Source organism: Chelonia mydas, chromosome 21, assembly GCF_015237465.2.
Source record: "Chelonia mydas isolate rCheMyd1 chromosome 21, rCheMyd1.pri.v2, whole genome shotgun sequence".
Classification (NCBI taxonomy): Eukaryota; Metazoa; Chordata; order Testudines; family Cheloniidae; genus Chelonia; species Chelonia mydas.
Genome location: NC_051261.2, coordinates 16,448,552 through 16,467,006, shown reverse-complemented (window position 1 = coordinate 16,467,006; position 18,455 = coordinate 16,448,552). Strand labels below are relative to the sequence as shown.

General features: G+C 56.0%; 2 protein-coding genes and 1 non-coding gene across 3 annotated transcripts; 1 reads left to right on the top strand and 2 right to left on the bottom strand.

Annotated features, from left to right (window-relative positions):
* Positions 1-35: 35 nt before the first annotated feature.
* C21H1orf194 (chromosome 21 C1orf194 homolog) lies at positions 36-8,012 on the top strand. The gene is made up of 5 exons (XM_037885088.2): positions 36-194; positions 1,362-1,478; positions 2,941-3,056; positions 6,054-6,187; positions 6,914-8,012. The coding sequence occupies exons 1-5, from the start codon at positions 114-116 to the stop codon at positions 6,982-6,984; spliced, it is 519 nt and encodes a 172-aa protein (XP_037741016.1). The 5' UTR covers positions 36-113; the 3' UTR covers positions 6,985-8,012.
* Positions 8,013-11,663: 3,651 nt separating this feature from the next.
* LOC119564447 lies at positions 11,664-11,954 on the bottom strand. The gene has a single exon (XR_005223317.1).
* Positions 11,955-14,788: 2,834 nt separating this feature from the next.
* On the bottom strand, positions 14,789-17,287 carry TMEM167B (transmembrane protein 167B). The gene is made up of 3 exons (XM_037885089.2): positions 17,101-17,287; positions 16,420-16,551; positions 14,789-16,117 (listed from the first exon to the last, which is right to left on the bottom strand). The coding sequence occupies exons 1-3, from the start codon at positions 17,108-17,110 to the stop codon at positions 16,035-16,037; spliced, it is 225 nt and encodes a 74-aa protein (XP_037741017.1). The 5' UTR covers positions 17,111-17,287; the 3' UTR covers positions 14,789-16,034.
* Between the last annotated feature and the right edge of the window lie 1,168 nt (positions 17,288-18,455).

The following is an 18,455-nucleotide window of genomic DNA, read 5'->3' as shown; positions in this document are numbered from 1 at the left end:
AGCCTCCGCAGCCGCCAGGGGGAGCCCCAGCTCCGGCGCCTCCGCCCGTCGCCTGGCAACCGCGGCCCGTCGCCTGGCAACCGCGGCCGGGCTCGCAAACCGCGCGCCGCAGGATGCCGCCCACCCGGGACCCCTTCCCCTGCCCCCGCTGCGAGAACGAGGACACCTTCACGGGCCGGGCCAGGCCGAGCCAGGTAAGGCCCCCGCCGCCCCCTGCTGGCCTAGCCGAGTTCCCAGCCGGACCGTCGTCGCCCAGCGACCTCCCCGCTGCCAGCATGCAGCCGCCTCTGGCGCGAACCCGGCAGCTGGTGAGCAGAGGCGGCTGCTAGGAAGGGAAGGATCTAACCTGGGGAGGCGGGATCCACACTCCAGCGTCCGCTGGGAAAGATTTAGCCTCAGATTCCCGCTTGTCTGGATCTTACACATGGCAACAAACTGGCCGGGCCAGGGGAGAGGCAGGGCCTGAAACTACTTTTGACTCCTTTTATACAGAAAATGCCTGGCTTGCGAGTCAGCGGGGTCCCTTTGAAATCAACCTGTCAGTGTCTTAGTACGAACTCAACCCACCTTCTCCATGAGCTACTGATGGAAATGGCGGCTGAGTTCCCGTGCGGGTGTGCAGAGCTCATTGCCGGCTCTGACCTTTTACCAGAGTTTGATACTCCAGCCCTGCCTCTGATCACTAGGCCCTGTGTTAAAAAAGGAGCAAACAAAACAATCAAGAACCCCACAACTCTGCAGACAAGATGAGCAAGACCAGATCTTCGCTAGCAGAGGAGCAAGGAATCTGAGTGGGCAGAAAGCAGCAGGGGGTTTCTTGCTGTATTTAAACTATGTCCGAGGTTCACCTTGGGCAGTCACTGGAAAGGGCTCTGGGCCGGGCGGGACGAGGATGGGACACAGGAGTTACCTGTTTGCTCTGATGGGCAGTGGCTTTCACTGCCAATTATTTTTAGCCCCCATCACAGAGCAGGATGGATCCCGTAGCTCTAGGGGCTGCACAAACACAGAACAAGATGGTCTCCGTCTCAAGAGAGCTGTTATGGGTCCTAACAGCCCAGGAGATGCCTGGGAGAGCGGGGATGCCAGAGGCATAAACTTTCCTTGTTGCACCAATATGACAGGTCTAGGCAGTGGACTCCTGCAGAGCCCTGCTGGCATGTAGGGGGGCGGGGCGTGGACAGTGGATCCCCTGGCGTCCCAAGGGCCTGCAGTCAAATCACGGGGACAGAGGGCTAACTTCCTCTACATATGGAATCACCGCCCCACACACGTGTCTGGAGGATGTCCTGATGCCAATGGCAAAGACTGTCTGACAGCCGGTGTTCAGAGCACGAGCGGCTGACTGTTGTTTGTTCCAGACAGGCCCTTATGCCGAGCCCACCCACCGGGCCCAGCAGCGGGACCCCTGGAATCGCCTGCACAGAACAGCCACCCTGTCCAGCACCAGGAAGGAAGTCTGGTATACGGAACCTGAGGTAGAGGTCCCCAAGTGCCCCTCCATCCCACTCTGCCTTTTGCTGCTCACCACCCCACACACTCTGGTTACCCTCCCCCGAAGGGCACAGCCTGAAATGGTCCAGAATTAGCAGATAAAAGTTCCCCAGTGCACAGCCATCCCCTCGCCCAGGCTGGGCAGCCACACTGGCCATGCCAAGGGCATAGTAAAGCCTTTCACCTGCAACTACATTGGTTTCCTTTCTGTGCTCCACTTGCTTCCCTGGGCTTTGCTTTCTGTCCAGCAGCATCCCAAGCCATGCTCGTGTGCTGTCCCCGCCCCAAGCAGCAGAGAGGAAGCATGTACACCTCTCGGAACACTTTGCAGCTCTCTAGATGCTCTCCAAGCACTTGACAAACATTAACCTTGCCTTGCAATCCTCCAGCCCTTGGGCAGAGGTGGATTAAGATTTACTGGGGCCCTGGGCACAAAACACCTCATTAAAAACCCAGGCCTACCCACTTTTTAACATGGGCGTAGTTTGGAGGCAGGGGGCTGCGTTGCCCCCCCAAACCACAAGCCTTGGGCAGGTGCAGAGTGGCACCTGCAGAGGCTGTGCTTCGTGGGGGGGAGCCGATGAAGTGATCAGCCCCTCCTTCGTGAAGCAAGGTCCCTGCTGGCAGCATTCCCAGGGAATGAGGGGAGTCTTAGCCACCCCTCACCATGAGGGCCAGCCCCTCTCCATGGCCCTGCCCCTGCTCTTCCCCCCGGAGGCCCCACTGCCTGGCTGGGGGGAGGAGGGGGGACATGGGCCAGTGTTCTGCTCTCAGGCAACCTGGCCTCCTGCCCAAGGCAAGTGGAAGATTCGGGGCTCCCCACAGCAGCCTGGACTCCATGGGCAGCTCTTACCACCACCTGGCTCTCGCTTCCAGGTAGCCTGAGCAGGAAGCAGGGCTTTGGGGTGGGGGGGAAGAGGAGGAGCAGGGGCAAGGCCACAGAGAGGGGTGGGGCCTCATGCCTCCCCTCTTCTATCAATGTTCTGACGCTCCTGCTGAGGGCCCCCAAATTGGCTGGGGCCCCTGGGCATGGGCCAAGTGCATTGATCCCCCATTGCCCTTGGGTTATATCTGTGTTACAGATAGGGAAACTGAGATGCAGAAAGGCAAAACAGCTTGCCCAGGTCACACAGTGCGTCTGTGGCAGAGTTGAGAGTAGGACTTAGGCGTTCCAGAGCTCACTGCTCTGCTCTACCCACTCAGATACCTCCCCTCCCCAGAGCTGGGAGCACAGCTCAGGAGTCCTGACTCCCACGCCCCTGCTCCAACCAGTCGAATAACAGAGAGAAAGTCTTCCCTGTGTAACTCCCCACAGACAGTGGAGCTGCAGCAGAATACAATTTGTCCCCTGCCTCAGGTGAAGCCCACGCAACACCCAGGGATGAGACGCCTTTACCAGGGTTGTCAGAGGCTCTGGCTAGTGACTCTCTCTGAATCCTTCTGCAGGTTCCCAGAGACAGCCTGGATTTTAAGCTGACTTCGCTCTACAACCACCACAAGGAGCAGCTCAGAGACAAGAGCCAGACAGTCATCCACAAGGAGACCCTCTTGGATGACCATGGGTGAGCAGGAGCAAGTGGCCTTTCCCAGTCTCAGGCAGGGCAGAGCCTCCTCTGGGAGCAGCTTATTGGTGACAGCAAATGCCGCAGTCTGCTCACAGCCTCAAGGGCACCAGCAGCAATGGCTGTTCAGCCTTGTCACGCGGCAGGTGCGCCCCATCCCCTTTTGGGGGCAGGGCAAGGGCTACTGCAGTCCTGGGGCTGAGTTCGCTTGTCCTCCCTTAGCCCCAGGGAAGTGTGGCCTAATGGTCAGAGTCAGTCCGACTGCCCCAGGCCCTCTGGTAGGGTGGCGTTAAACAGTCTAGGGTCTGCTGGCCTGGTTTAGCACACAAATGCAAACCTCTTGGCCTAAGGTGGGAAAACTGCCACCCCAAGGGTGGGGTTGGCAGAAGGGTTGGCAGCAGGGGGTAGGAGAATCCAGGCCCACCCTACTCCACCAGGACCCAGCCTAGGGCCCTAAAAGTGGCAGAACCTTCCGCCACTGGGTGTGGGGGGATCCCACCGCAACACGGTGACAGCATTCAGCCTCATAGGTCGTCCCCCTGGGCCACTTCCTACCCCATCTCCTCGTGTGGTGGTCCTGGCATCCCCAGCATCCCAGGGTTCCTCAGTGTGGGCAGCTCCCAGCAGCTCCAACCCCTCTTGGGCATCTTTCGTCACATCTAGCTTCTGCGGTCTGGAGATTCAGCAGCTCCTGCATCCTCCCTTTTCAGCACTCAGCCCCAACTGAGCTGCGTTGCTCCCTTTTATACCCGGGTTCCAGCTGGCTCATGCCCAGCAGGGCCATGGGGGCATGGCCTCCTTGGCCCATAGGGTGGGCTTAACTCCTGCTGGACCAGTGCGGGGCTGGTGTGCGCTGTCACAAGACTACATCCTGCAGAATAGTCTGGCCTCTTGGCTTGTGCATGGAGGAGGTCTAAGCCTAGGTTCAGTGGTGCTGCAGGGTCATTATGGGGAGGGAACGCACCTCCCTGGCAACAGCTCCCAAAATGACCCTGCCCCAGCAGCTCACCTTCAGCCAATACAGCTGAAGACTCCAGCTCCTGGTTCCCAATTTTTGTAGCCATCTGTCCCAATCGGCCAACCGCACCAGGCTGTGCCCGGATTCCCCCGCATTCCAACCCACCATCAGCCTTGGGCTGTACCCACTTGCCTGGGGTTTGGAGGAGCCCAGATTCTAGTGCAGGGGAGCTGGGCACCACCCTGGGGCAGCTAGGGAATGGGGCAGGGCAGAAGGTCTCAGTCACAAAGTCCTAGTGTTGGTATGTAGCCCAGCATGCTGCTAGCTCATCACAGCATTGGCAGCACCAGGGACGGAGAAACCTAGGAGATCTGGTGTGGACAGGTCTGATGGTGCCCCCAGTACCATGACAAAAGAGTGGGGTGTTTGAAGTTAATGACTAGCAGGGGGCTTCAGACTCCATATGCTGCAGCTAGTTACTGTGAGAACGATGCTAGGAGAGACAGGGGTTTGCAGCCTAGACCCAAAAACACAGGACTCCCAGGACAGAAGAGCTGCTCTGTTTACATCAGGTTTGCACATTCGAGGCTCATGGGAGGGCAGCTCCTTTGCACAGTCTGCTGCCTTGCCTGGGGTTCCTGCGACGTTCATCCCCAGCAGCACAAATCCTGGCCCTGCAGAGCAGTACGTAAACGCAGGGCAGCCCCGACATCAGCAAGTCACTTGGCCAGCACGTGGCTAGGCACTACCTTACCTGCTGCCGACCTTGCCAGCTTGCTGCGCACTGCAGGAGGAGTGGCATGGCCTAGGTCACACTGACCGCTGCTCTGAACCTAGGCTTAGACCTCCTCCATGCTCTGAACGGGTTCCATTGTTAGGCAGCACACTGGTGAGTCCCCACTAGGTACCAGCTGATCATGGGGATGCCTGCGGTTTGTAGCTAATTCCACTAAGAGCCTGTGCGTGGGATACGAGCCAGCTGGAAGGAGCCCCTTGCTGGGCCAGAGAGCAGCTACCCACGCTGCATAAAGGCTAATGGACCCCTGCTCAGAACAGAACCCTCAGCCTGAGCTTGCTTCCTCAGCCCCCGACTCCACATCCTCCTAGCTCTGCCTCCAGCCAGTAGCCACCCTCCCTTCTCAGGTGCTGGGGTGGGAACGATCTGAACTTGCCACTGGGAGTCAGTGGAACTTATTTGGCAGCTCTTCACAGGCTTCCAATCCCTGCGGGCCGGGCGGGGGGGGGGGGGGGTGTCATCGGCAGAGCCTTGTGTCCCAGAGGCGCAATCACAGACCCTGGCCACAGTGTTGCTGTTAATTGTCAATTTCTCCCTCCCTACAAATGGAGGAGGAGGAGAAGGAGGAGGCAGAACCAGGTAGGATATTGTGCTCTTTGCAGGGTTGCCAACTGTTGTGATTTTATCACACGTCCTGCAATATTTGGTGTTTTTCTTCAAGCCCCAGCTCCTGGAGTGGGAGACTCTCAGCTTTTATTTATAAAAAGGACATTTCCAGCCCTCTGGGCTGCAGAGAAAAGCTTGGAAATGTGCCCTTAGTCTGACCAGAGAGGCTCAAAAAGCAGGAGGCAAAGAAACCCAAAAGCATCATCTGGGAAGTCCTGTGGCTTTGGGGGGCCTCACTCCTTGAACCCTTGGAGCCGGTGATGCTGCACCTGACAACCAATCAAGAGGCAATTAATACATGAAAGATGATCAAATGATCATTACCAAGGGCATGTTGCCACAGGGGGAAGAAAGATCTGATCATGTTTTTCCCCTTTGAAAGCTCTCAGTCCTGCAGTCAGACCCAGTAGCATGGATAGCTGCAAGGAGCTGCTGTTCCCTTTGTCGGGAGTCCTGAGGGCATGCACTAAACCCACCCAGATGTTTCTCTGTGTTACAGTAGCGCCAGGGGGCACAACCAGAATGCAGGTGGTATGGTGCTAGGTGCTGGCATGTACCTAGTAAGAGCTGGCCTCTGCCCCAGGGAGTGCAGAGTCTGGAATTTTAATGCCTCTCCCTCCCCTCCTGCCTACTCCAGAGCACTGAAGGGTCTTGAGCCTGTGAAGGAACCCGAGCCGCCCCCAGTGGAGCACCGTACAGCCAGGGGCCTGTCTGTGAGATGCTGGGTCAGCCCCAGAAAGGAGTCAATCCACAGCATCGAGGGAGCCATCGGTAAGGGCAGCAGGCAGCTGCCTGTGCCTCCACCTTAATGGAGATCAGCCAGTGGGATGGGCCTCAAAATGCACCACGGCCCACAAGGTTGAGAGTCTGGGAGGGCGAGGGACCAGCTGGTGGGGCAGTAACAAAGGGGCTGCTCCCTGAGTGCGGGGCACTGTGGAGACTGCTCCACTGCACTGTTACCGTCAGGCACACGGGGATCCCAGCTCCAGTGTGGCTGTGGTGTGGGGCTGCCTGGGCAAATCTTATCCTAGCTACCTGACAGGAACTATTCTGCAAGGATCAGTGGCTGCAGGACCCCAGACAATGAGGCCCAGAGATTAGGAGGCTGGCTGTGAGAGGCACTGAGTACTCACTGAAGAGACTCTCCCAAGGCCACCCAGTGAGCTTGTGTCGGAACTGCGGATGCATGAGGCAGCATGACCTTATGGATAGGGGATTGGCCTGGGAGTCAGGAGACCTGGTCAGTGTCACCCACCTGTGTGACCCTGGGTGAATCACAGCACATCCCTGCCTCCATTTCCCCATCTGTATAATGGGAATAATGATGGTGCCCTTCCTTTGTGACATACTTGGAGATCTACGCCCACCGTGCCCTGGACAAGAGTGAAGTATGGTAACTACTAGAATCAGAGTCCCCGTTCACTCTTGCTTGAGGCCTGGCCTGATGCCACCTTCCACACTTGGTAGTAGTAATCATGTGACTTTCTCCTTCCCTAGAGTGTCCCCACACAGCTGCCACCAACAGTGGATACTCCCGCAAGGAAAACGGCAGTTTCTTCTCTCAGTGAGGAGTTTGCTGGCTTGTGCCCTGGCTGTGCGACTCTGGACCCACTTCCAACTTGAGTGAACCTTCTTCTGTCTGCTCTGCGTGCATTAAACCCCTCTGGTCAGCAAAGCTCATCCAGAAAAACACAGCCATGAACAGGGAGAGATTTTCATTTAATTTCAATCTTGTTTTCCTGTCCTCTTTGCTGCATTCATCCCTCCATGCTGGGTAACTGCTCTGTCCCTTGCCTGTGGGCCAGACGGCTGAGAGCTACACAGTATCTCAGCAGCAAGTACTGACCTTCACGCTTCAGCCCACAATACGTTATGCTACCTTCTCCACCTCCAACATGGCTCCAGTCAGCCACCCAGTCTGATCCTCTAATTCCAGGGGCCCAACTTGGTGCTCAGCACCCACAATCCCCAATAAAGCCTGGAGGGACAGTGGGTAACCAATCAGACCCTTTAGTAACTTGGGCTTCCAATAATCAGGGCTCCTAAAATGAGAGGCTGTTTTCCAGAAGCTGGCCTGTGGGCATGAGCAGGCACCGTACGTGGCAGCGTGGTGGTTTATTCATTAAAGAACATTGGGGCATTCAATCAACTGAAAAGGCAGCAAATTCCAAACTAATACAAGGACATTTTTTTTTCCACACAATATATACTTAGCCTAGGGAACTCACTTCCACAAGAAGTTGAGGCCATGAATTTGCAAGATTTTAAAAGGGACTGGGGATTTTTCTATGGAAAGGAGAAAATCCAGGGATATTAACCTTCCTGCTGCAGGGCTCAAACTCATCTTTATTAGAGCCCAGGATGAGACCTAATGTGGGGGCAAATTACCCCCATTCTGCTATCCCAAGGTTCTTACACCACCCTGTGAAACAGCTGGGGCTGGGCACTGCCAGACAGGGCAATATGGAGCCATGGGCTGATCGGCATTGGGGGTTCCTATGCGCCTGCCATTTGGGGATTAAGTCATCATGGACAGAAATCCAGCTTCCCTGCAAGATGCTTTGTAAAAAAGCACAAGTGATTTGTTTGGTCTCTTTCATGCCAGCAAGTTCACCCCTTAGCTCTGCCCCCTTGGGAAGAGTTGCTTTTCTCTGTCCTTACAATGGTTCCAGCATGGGTGCACAAATGTGCTCAGGAGTCATGGGATGCGGTCACACATCATCTCCATGGTGAGCAAATGGTCTTCAGCAAGGTAATTCAGGCCTCTGCACAAAACCCAGCACTAGCACAGCTCCAGCCGGGGGCTCGCAAACCCACCTGATGCTCCCAGCGCGGGAGACTTAAACCAGCCATCTCCCAGCTTTCTAAGGTGAGCTAGCTGGGGGGAAGCCCCATTGCAGCTGGTCTGCCTCAGAAAGCTTGCGCTAGCACAGACTAAATGGAATTAGTTACATCAGTGCAAATACCTAATGTAGATGGATTTAAACCAGGTTAATTCATTAAATTACCAGGTGAAAATAACCCAGATTAAGTGGATCTATAGTGGAGGTTTACACCTGTGTAATTAAATGGATCATTTATACTGGTGCAAAAACAGCCATGTGCAGATCAGTCCTATCAAGTATCAGTGGTTATACATGACACATCCAGCCCCAGGATCAGGCCATAGGTGAAAGGAGTCTGATGATCTCAACCCTACAGCTGCTCTGTATTTGTCTGAACTCCTCTGGGGAATAGGTGGTCTTAGAGTAGGAGGAGCCAGTCAGAGGTGAAGTGCGTAGATTGAGACAGACAATAAGGCTTGTCAGAATTCAGGCACCTTTCCAGTGTGGAAAATGCATCTGTAGCACCTGCTTGCATTACACCTCGCTCACATGAGCAGCTGCTCATTTCCCCCTCCATGTATGCCTCAAGAACAAGACTCCCACACACCAGTTTATTGGAGCTGTGGATCAGCTCATGTTTATTCCTCTGCACTCATTGCTGGCCCAGCCCTGCCTTAGCCTGCACAATAGGGAAAGAGCAATGGTAGGCTCCCTACAGGATTCTTCACTGGTCTGAAAAACTCTTCCATTAAAAAAAAAGTTCGTCTCTTGGCAATAAAAGAGGATGACAGCACAATGGATGGGCTGCTAACCAGCCTTCCAGAACCATAGCTCCAGCCAAACATTACAGCAGCAAAAGGTGTGAACCTCACCACCCTAATTTGTTTCAGTGCCATGTTAACCTCCAACTCCCATCAGGGCTAAGGCACCTCTGCGCTACAGGGACTAGCACCACAACAGGGGGTGTGTGTGTGTTTCGGACTAGCATGTCCCCAAGAACAGGAGCTCGGCTGATGGACACTTTCTTCCATTCACCTTACTGTGTGTACGCTGGGGGTGAGCCTGGCACAGCAGCAGCGCGGAGTGGGGGTTTTGCACACCTGTGAGCACCATAGCTATGTCAACCCAAAACGTAGGCCATACCTCAGCAGAAGAGAAATCAAGCTTGTGGGTTTGTCGCAGAGGTCCCCTTTCAGGAGTTAGGCCTGGCTCAATTCCCTGCTCTGCCAGGGGAAGAAGAGGATTGGAAGAGGGATCTCCCACCCCAGGAGCTTGCCCAAACCCCTGGGCCATTGGGTATTCTGCTGTGGGTCTCCTCCAATCTCTGGATAATTAAATGTGACTGGTGCTCAGGGACTGGACCTTGACTGTTTCTGAGCTAGAATCATTCTCTCTCTGGCCCAACACAACTTTCATTATTTAGACACCGTGGACCAGCTTCAAGAGGCGGGATTGAGGGAAACCCACATCACAGAATCCCAGGCCCTGCAGGCAAGATGGGCAGCTGAATTCCTCTGGGGTTCAGGCAGGAAACAGGCATACGTTCACCTAGAGGGAAGCGGCAACAGGCACCGTGTTCAGGCTCAGCAAGAGTTCTGTGGATTATAGTGAGCTGAAAACTGGGATGTAGGAACTGGAATACCAGCCTGAGCCCCCAAGTTGCTTTTCCTGGTGCAGTGAAGCACTCTCAGTGAGAGGCCACCAAGAGGCTGCTCCACCTGCTTGTACGTGGGTGACTAATGTATTACTACAGCCAATCAGACTCATCACCCACAGCTCATCAGCTCTTACTCAGACAGTCCCACTGAAGTCACTCACCTGCGTAAGGGCTGCAGCCCTAGGGACGGGTTCATAGGATCAGGCCCCGTGGTATGTGTGATGTCAGAATGACACCTGCTGGGGTCTTGCCAGTGAAGCAGACAGTGCCAGAGGGGTTCAGAGAGGCCACTGAAAGCACAGTCTGGGAGGGAGATCTGAGCTGAGCTAGATTTCAGTGCCCCTTTAATAACACCATTACATTTTCGTGATTGGGGGTGGGGGGTTATTTTGTGTGTAAGCCATTGACAGAGAAAACCTGCCGATGGGCATTGCTGTGTTTCTCCACCCCATGCTAGCTTGCTCTCACACCCATTTCAGCCCTGCTCCCCACATTTGCTGTAAGCTCACCCCCATTACCTTCAAGCTGTTTGCACTAGGGTGTGCAAAGCAAGTATCCCCAGGATACTCCTGAGCTACTTGTCAGCTCGCAAGGGTACTGCGCTCCCAGTGCTGGGAGTTCACACAACACACCCACGATACCAACCCAGTCACCCCAGGCCACACATGCCAAGCAGGATGACCTTGGGTGCCAAAACAAACCTGTACTCTCAGCAATTGCCCTGGAACGGCCAGAAATGCAGGGAAAATAATCAAAGGCTGGAGCCATTGAAGTGGTTTTAATACTGAGAGCTATAAACTCCCATTGGAGCTTTGAGCAAAGACGACCTTGTGCCCTCCCACTACAGTCACCCATTAGCCTAGGAGCAGGATCATTTATTTTCTTTTGGAGAATATTAAGCTACTCCAGCCTGCATACCATTTGGGGAGCTGAGATTACAAGGGGGATTTTAAGGAGTGGAGAGTAACACACTGTGGTCTGGATTTTGAAAGCTCAGTTCCCTTCACAGCACTAAAATAAGGGGCCAGATTTCCTGTACACAGCATGATGAGCCTTCTTGGAAACCTGCCCCTCCCCGCCCAGCCACCATTGTGGGTTCAGGGAGGGATAGCTCAGCGGTTTGGGCATTGGCCTGCTAAACCCAGGGTTGGGGATCTGGGGAAAAAATTGGGGACTGGTCCTGCTTTGAGCAGGGGGTTGGACTAGCTGACCTCCTGAGGTCCCTTCCACCCCTGAGATTCGAGATGGAGATCACAGCCATGCAGCTAAATCACCCTGTGGCCAATGGGGCAGGAGAACAAACAGGCCGCCACCACCACGTTTAAATGCAGATTTACGGTATTTTTTTATGAGCTTAACCCCCGCCCCGGGCTCCGGACCCCCCGCCCAGCAGGAAGCCCGCAGAGCGGCCTGCACGCCTCAGGAGGGATTAAGGGCCATGTGGTTCCAGGGACACACGGAGCCACAAGCCTGGCGGGGGCGGCTGGCCGGACACCGCAGGACTCCGGGGTCCAACGCTTCCCTGTGAACACAGCGGCCCAGCCGGGGGGAAGGGGCAGGCCGGGGCGTTACTGCCCGGGGGGGGGGGCGTGAACAGAGCCTCCAGCGCCCGCCCCGCAGCACTTGCCTCGCCCCCTCCCCCGCCGCGCGCGCGCACAGCCCCACGCACGCGCACAGCCACCCCCAGCCGCGCGCGCCCCACGCACGCGCACCCAACGGGCGCTCTGCACCCTCTCCCCCCCCCGCCCCCCCCGCGCGGCCGGGCTCAGATCAGAATCGCCTCGATGCTCATGGGCCGGGGGCTCGGGCCAGCGCGGACCCGCCCCGCGGCCTCGTCTATCTGATCGACTCATCACCTCTGAGCGCCGGGCGGGCCGGCGGCGGCCTCCGAGCTCCGCTCCCCGCACAGCGCCCGCGGGCTTCGCGGGAGGGGTCTTCTCATCTCGGGCCGGGCGGCCGCCCCCGGCCCGATCGAATAAGATCAGCGTGTAGCCGCGCTCCCAGCAGGGCCGCACACGCACCACGCACACCCCCACCCCCGCCCCCGCCCGCCGCACACGCATCCCCCCACACTCACTCGCCACCCGCTCCCCTGCTGGGGCGCCGCGCGCGCGGCGACGCCTTTTATAAAGCCTGGTCCGCGCTGCATCATGGGAGCCCCAGCTTCCTCCATAGAGCTCTCCCGGGACGGGCCGCGGCCGCTCTCGGGCGCCCTCTTCTGCCGGGAGGACTCCTCGCAACCCTCTTAGGTGGCCCGCGGCTTTCCACCTCCAGCTCCTTTTGCCCCAAGCCGGGACCTGGGCAGGGTGAGCTGCCACCGGGAAATCTCCGGTCCCCAGCGAACAACATGATTTTATCAAAACGTATAAACGAGGATTAGCTGAAAAAACGGTATGTTTGACTGAGGGGAGATTTTCACACACTAGGAGACTTACACTTCCCATTGGCTCACCCACACTGCAGAAATCCTTCTGCAGAACCAGCAGGTACGTTAAACACCTTCCAGCATCAGTCCCAAACCCGAGTGGGCAAAGTCCACAGTGCCTAGGGCAGCTCCATAGTGCGAAATCGCCTTGTTTTAGAGACACTGACAGGAAACCTAAGCTGCACAAATACAAATGTGAGGGAGATCAGTGCCCAGATCTGTGCATATGCAGGAAGGCCAGGGAAAGTCACCATCAATTCTCTGGCTCTAAATATTCAGTTTTTTCCCCCTGTATTTTTCTGTGATTTGCATTTTAGTTTGAGAAATATATTCTGGCCTCCTAGTTTACTTGGTACATAGCTTCCAGAGCTTGTGTGATTTCTGGTTTTGTCTATGCAGAGTAGATCACGCCATATGCAGGCACACACAGGCCCAGTCTAGCCCAATTCCATTACATCAGTCACCCCATCTGTGCAGGCCAGAACAAACTGCTAGAACATGCTAACTCCCTACCATGCTGTAGCAGGACCTGGGAACATGTTAGTTTTGTTAGCAGAGAAGGGATATACTAATTTAGACTCCTGGGGGGCTGTAATACTTGGGTCTAATGTTGGTTGTTGGGTTTAGTGTGTGGGTGCTAGAGGTGGTCAGTCTAGATATCCTGCTGGTCCCTTCCAGCCTTAAACTCTATGGTGTAAGTCTTAAAACTTTGTTGAATGAAATTCCTCCATCTGTTCAACTGCATAGTCAGCCCACTCTCAAATTCTGTCCTGCAGTGCCCTCTGCCATAAGGCTAGTACAAGCTCCATCTAGCCAGTAACCAGACTAGAGAGCGGATGTGGTTTCCAGGCTCTGCTACAACATGGTCAGTTTAGATTCCATTCTAGGTGAGGGCTGGAGTTCTTTTTAGCAAATCCAAACAGTGGATTAAGAAGCTACCACATTCATTCACCAAGGGGCAAAATCAGAGAAGTAGAAAGGGGCCGTATGAGAGGAAGGGTGGCACAGCAGACAGCGTGCTAGCATGCAACATAGAAGACTCAGGTTCAAGTCCCTGCTCTGCCACAGACTTCTTGTGTGACCTTGGGCTAGTGATTTAGTCGCACTGTGCCTCAGGTCCCCCTCTGTACAATGGGAGTCATACTGCCCCCCTTCATAGGGGGAGTGAGGATAAACACATTAAAGATTATGAGGTGCCCAGATTTTAGGGTCTGGGGGCTACAGAAGAACCTACTGTGGATGTTATACCATCTTTAGCTTTCACAGTCCCTCAGAACACCAACTTAAATGTCTGATACCCTCCCCCTAACACAGCAGTGGGAAAACTATGGCCTGTCAGGGCTTTGGATCCAGCCCATGGGATTGCCAGTGCAGTGGGGCTTAGGCAGGCTCGCTGCATGCCCTGGCCCTGTGCTGCTCCTGGAAGCAGCCGGCACCACGTCCCTGCGGTCCCAGGGAAGGAGTGCAGAGGGCTCTGCATGCTGCGCTCGCTTGCAGGCACTGCCCCCTCCTCCCTCCACAGCTCCCATTGGCTGAGAATGGGGAACCACAGCCAATGGGAGCTTTGGGGGAGGTACCCGCAAGGCATGATGCCAACTGCTTCCGGGAGCAGCGTGGGGCCAAGGCAGGAAGGGAGCCTGCCTTAGCCCCACTGCATGCTGCTGCCACCCCAGAGCCGCTGCAGGTAAGCGGCGCTGGAGTCCGCACCCCAACTCCTCCTGCACCCCACACCCCAACCCCCTGCCCTGAGCCCCCTCCCGCACCCCTCCTGCCCACCAACCTGGAGCCCCCTCCCGCACTCCACATCCCCTCCTGCACCCCAACCCCCTGCCAAGCCCCCTCCTGCACCCTGCACCCCTACCCCTTGCCCTGAGCCCCTTCCTACACACCACACTCCCTCCCACACCCCAACCCTCTGCCCCAGCCCCAGCCTGACATTCAGGGCCCTACATTCATGGGAGCTACATTGAGTCCCCATCATCACACACTTGGAGAATGTTTCACAGGGAAGTGTTGTCCCATTAACTCATGTGTACATTAATTGAACAGCTGCTTTTTATGGTGACAGGTCACTGGGCTTAAAAGAAGGTGATACAACATAGCTAAAAATGCCACCTGCATTCCAAGTAGTTCTAGAACTCCACTGCTCTGGAAATGAAAAACTAAATGGATAGAAAACAGTTTGCGACACCAAATCCCTGAGCTGCCCTCCCAGCTCTTGACAGCACATGGTTAACCAGACCCATTCACATCCCTGCCAACACTAGTGAAACAGGCGCACAAATAAGGTAGCACATAAAAAACTCCACATTCCACTGAGACCTTATCGAAAGCCAGCCAAGTCAATGGACAGACTCCCATTGACTCCAATGGGTGCTGGCCCCTAGAAGGGCAAAGTGAGGCTGGGAAGGGAATACCTCAGCCTTTGCCAGATGACAATGGACAAAGTCAGTAGGGAAAAGACATTTTACTGGCAAGTTTTTTATTCAGGATTTTATAAACAATGGAGAATTTTAAAAAACTAAGCTACAAAAAAGTAGTTGAGTGATCCCTTCACTGCAACTACTGTAGGGGATTGATTCCTACATTTCAATCTGCGTGTGTAGAAGCTGGAGAGAGCAGCTCAAGAGAGGTGAAAAACAAATTGAGAAATCAGGCCCATTAGAGATGGAAATAAAATACAGAACAACATCAGTAGAGGAGGCATTTGTCTTTAACAATCTATACACTTTCCAAATATACAAGTTGTGATGTTAAAATGTGGCTTAGACATTATCTTTACTATTAAGTTTAGTTACACAGTGTTCCCACCCCCTCCCCACCTACTCCCTCCTTAGTATAAACATCAAGGCTTGTGTTGGCTTCTAAATCACTTTCATCCATGACATCATTCAAGGACAAGGATGATTTGTGCAGTATGTCAGGGTCCCAGATGAGCACCACTCTTCTAGTCACCTCTATCTCGTGCTACGTTTACACCAACGACACACTGCTATCACTGAACAGTGATTTGCTGCCCATTGCAATCCAGATCTACTTTCTGCTTGAAAACCTTCTTATGTGAATATAGAAGGTAGTCTTCAGAACCATGTTAGATGGGTTTCACTTTGTTACGTATTGAAAAATTTCAGTTTAGGATATCATCTCCCTAGTCTTAGGCCCCAAAATACATAGCTCTAACACAAGAGTGTCATTATGGTCAACGTATCTCCCTCCCCTGCTGTTCTTACTACAATTATTGGGACTTAAAGAAATTAACTCTAAAAATAGCTTAAATGCAACCCATTCCCATCTATGTTCTGCCAAACTGAAATTTGTATCTATTTTGGTAGGCCCAAGCAATTAACTGTGAAACAAAACACGAGGTTTTCCTTACACTGACTGTATAATGTTATAGGAAAGACTATTTGATTTGTGTACATCCCTACATTAAGTGATCTTTGCTGATTACTTTAAAAAGGGATAGGAAGATAAAAACATCTTCTCACTTTACTGAAAGCACAGAGAACTTGGAGCCGTTGTGAAGACCAGAGGGTCTCTCTCTTGGTTTGGAAGAGGCTTGATAATGGGGGCATTTCCTCTTGGCATCGCCAAACTGGGCTCTGTCCATTCCTTTAAAGAGATTAAATATTGACCTCTCTCTCCGCCTCAGGTAAGTCCTCATTTTCAGCGGCTTCTCCCAAACAGATTTGTGCACCGAAGCCTTGAGATTCATTTGATGAACAGAACATAAAAAGCCATCACAATGCAGGATATAGCCACTGCTGCATGAAGTCTGGTGCCAATCACTGCAGCTGAAAGACAAAATGAAGATAAGTGGCATCTCCAGCACATCGCTCAGAATGACCCTCCCTAAGGCTCGTCACACCGAAGCGTTGTAGGTAAGTGTCAGACCCATTTTACTGATGGCTGTGATGGAAAGGTTCAGCAGCTGCCTTCCCCCAAGGAGGAAGCTACAGGGAATCAGGAGCAGACCCAGGTGTCTCGGCTCCGGTGCCTCGCTCTAGCCTGCCCAGCGGGTTCCCGGAGCAAGTGGCCTCGCACCCTCTGTGAGGGGAGCTTTGCAACGCTGAGGGCCCCTCGGGGTCCCCCTTACCTTTGTAGAACACGCCCCAGACCCCGCGCTTCTCCGACAGCAGCCAGGCTTTGAGCCGCGGCACCTTCCGGAAGTAGGCGCAGGTGCAGACGAAGAGCAGGCCGAAGACCAGCACCCCGTCCAGCGAGTAGGCTGCGAGGCGAGGCGAGGGTCAGCGGCTGCAGCAGGCCTTGCCCCGGGTCATCCCCCGTCCAGCCCCCCCCCCCCCCGAGTCACTCCCCCCCCCCCGGCCAGCCCCCCCCCCCCCGAGTCACTCCCCCCCCCCGGGTCACTCCCCCCCTCCCCCCCCGGCCAGCCCCCCCAGCCAGCCCCCCCGAGTCACTCCCCTCCCCCCCCGGCCAGCCCCCTCGCCCTCCCGCGTCACTCCCTCCCCCCCCCGGGCAGGCCCCCCGGCCAGCCCCCCCGAGTCACTCTCCTCCCCCCCGGCCAGCCCCCTCGCCCTCCCGAGTCACTCCCTCCCCCCCCGGGCAGGCCCCCCGCGTCACTCCCTCCCCCCGGCCAACCCCCCCGCCCCCGGCCAGCGTCACTCCCCCCCCCGGCCAGCCCGCCCCCCCACGGCCGCCCCGAGTCGCTCCCCCCGCCCGGGAAGCCCGGCCAGCGCCGCCCGGCCCGAGGGACCCCCCCGCGGAACCCAGGCGTCCCAGCTCGGGCAGGACACACCGGGCTACGCCCGCCTCTCACCGTTGGTCATGACGGCGCGGGGGGGGGGGAGGGGCGGCCGCTTTGAGTCCCGGGCGGCTCCCGTCACCGCATCACACAGACGGGGGCGGCCCCGTCCTTTCTGCGCATGCGCCACCAGCGGCCACCCGCTGCCAACGCGACAGCGGGACCGCCAGGCAGAACCAGCCGCGCGCTGAAAGCGCTGGCCAGGCGCAGCCAGTCGAAGGCCGAGCGGGCAGGCGACGCCAATCAAACGACTTAGCGCGCTTAGGCCTCCTCAATCGAGTACCGATAGGCGACTCCAATTATTTTTTTAATTTACTGATTATTGGTACCAGGCCTAGACCCAAGCTGGGATCGGGGCCGCACTGTGTCGGCGTGGCACACACACGGTGAGAGACAGTCCCTGTCCCAAAGAGCTCGCGGTCTGCACTGGCACAGGTCGGGCTGCCGCAGCTCCAGGGTTGTCCTGGAGTCTCAAGGAATCAAAGCTGAATTTTTAATGGCAGGTCATGTCACGGAGTGAAACCATCCGGAACTGGCAACCCTAGGCACAGAGTGGGAGGGTGAACTGAGGCACAGCGAGGGGAAGGGACTGGCCGTAAGTCACCCAGCAGTAGGGTGACCAGGGGTCTGGTTTTGGACCGGAACACCCGGTCGAAAAGGGACCCTGGTGGCTCTCGTCAGCACCGCCGACTGGGCCGTTAAAGTGTGGTTGGTGGTGCGGTGGCACTAAGGCAGGCTGGTCCCCACCTGTCCTGGCTCCACACTGTGCCCCGGAAGCGGCCAGCAGGTCCGGCTCCTAGGTGGGGGGCCCACGGCGCTCTGTGCACTGCCCCTGCCCCGAGCACCGGCTCTGCACTCCCATTGGCCAATACCCGGCCAATGGGAGCTGGGGGGTGGTGGTGCCTGCAGGCGAGAGCAGCACGTGGCACCTCCTGCCCCCCCACCTAGGACCTGGACTTGCTGGCTGCTTCCGGGGCGCATGCAGCATGGTGCCAGGACAGGCTGGCAGCCTGCCTTAGCTCCCCCTCACACTCGCTGTGCTGCTGACTGGCAGCCACCCAAGCTAAGCCCACCCCCAACCCCATGGCCTAGCCCTGACCCCCCTAACATGGAGCACCCTCCTGCACCCCAAACCCCTCATCCCCAGCCCCACCCCAAAGCCTGCACCCCCAGTTAGAGCCATCATCCCCTCCTGCACCCCAAACCCCTGCCCCAGCACAGTGAAAGTGAGTGAGGGTGGGGGAGAGCAATCTACTGAGGGAGGGGGAATTTAGTGAGTTGGAGGTGGGGCCTCAGTGAAGGGGCGGAGCTAGGGTGTTTGGTTTTGTGCAACTTGAAGGTTGGCAACCCCACCCAGCAGGCAAGTGGCA

Coding starts and splice junctions, on each gene's coding strand:
- C21H1orf194 (XM_037885088.2), top strand. CDS start 114: ATGCCGCCCACCCGGGACCCCTTCCCCTGCCCCCGCTGCGAGAACGAG. Junction 1,479..2,940: donor TCTGGTATACGGAACCTGAG/GTAGAGGTCCCC, acceptor ATCCTTCTGCAG/GTTCCCAGAGACAGCCTGGA. Junction 3,057..6,053: donor ACCCTCTTGGATGACCATGG/GTGAGCAGGAGC, acceptor TGCCTACTCCAG/AGCACTGAAGGGTCTTGAGC.
- TMEM167B (XM_037885089.2), bottom strand. Junction 16,118..16,419: donor CTGGGGCGTGTTCTACAAAG/GTAAGGGGGACC, acceptor TTTGTCTTTCAG/CTGCAGTGATTGGCACCAGA.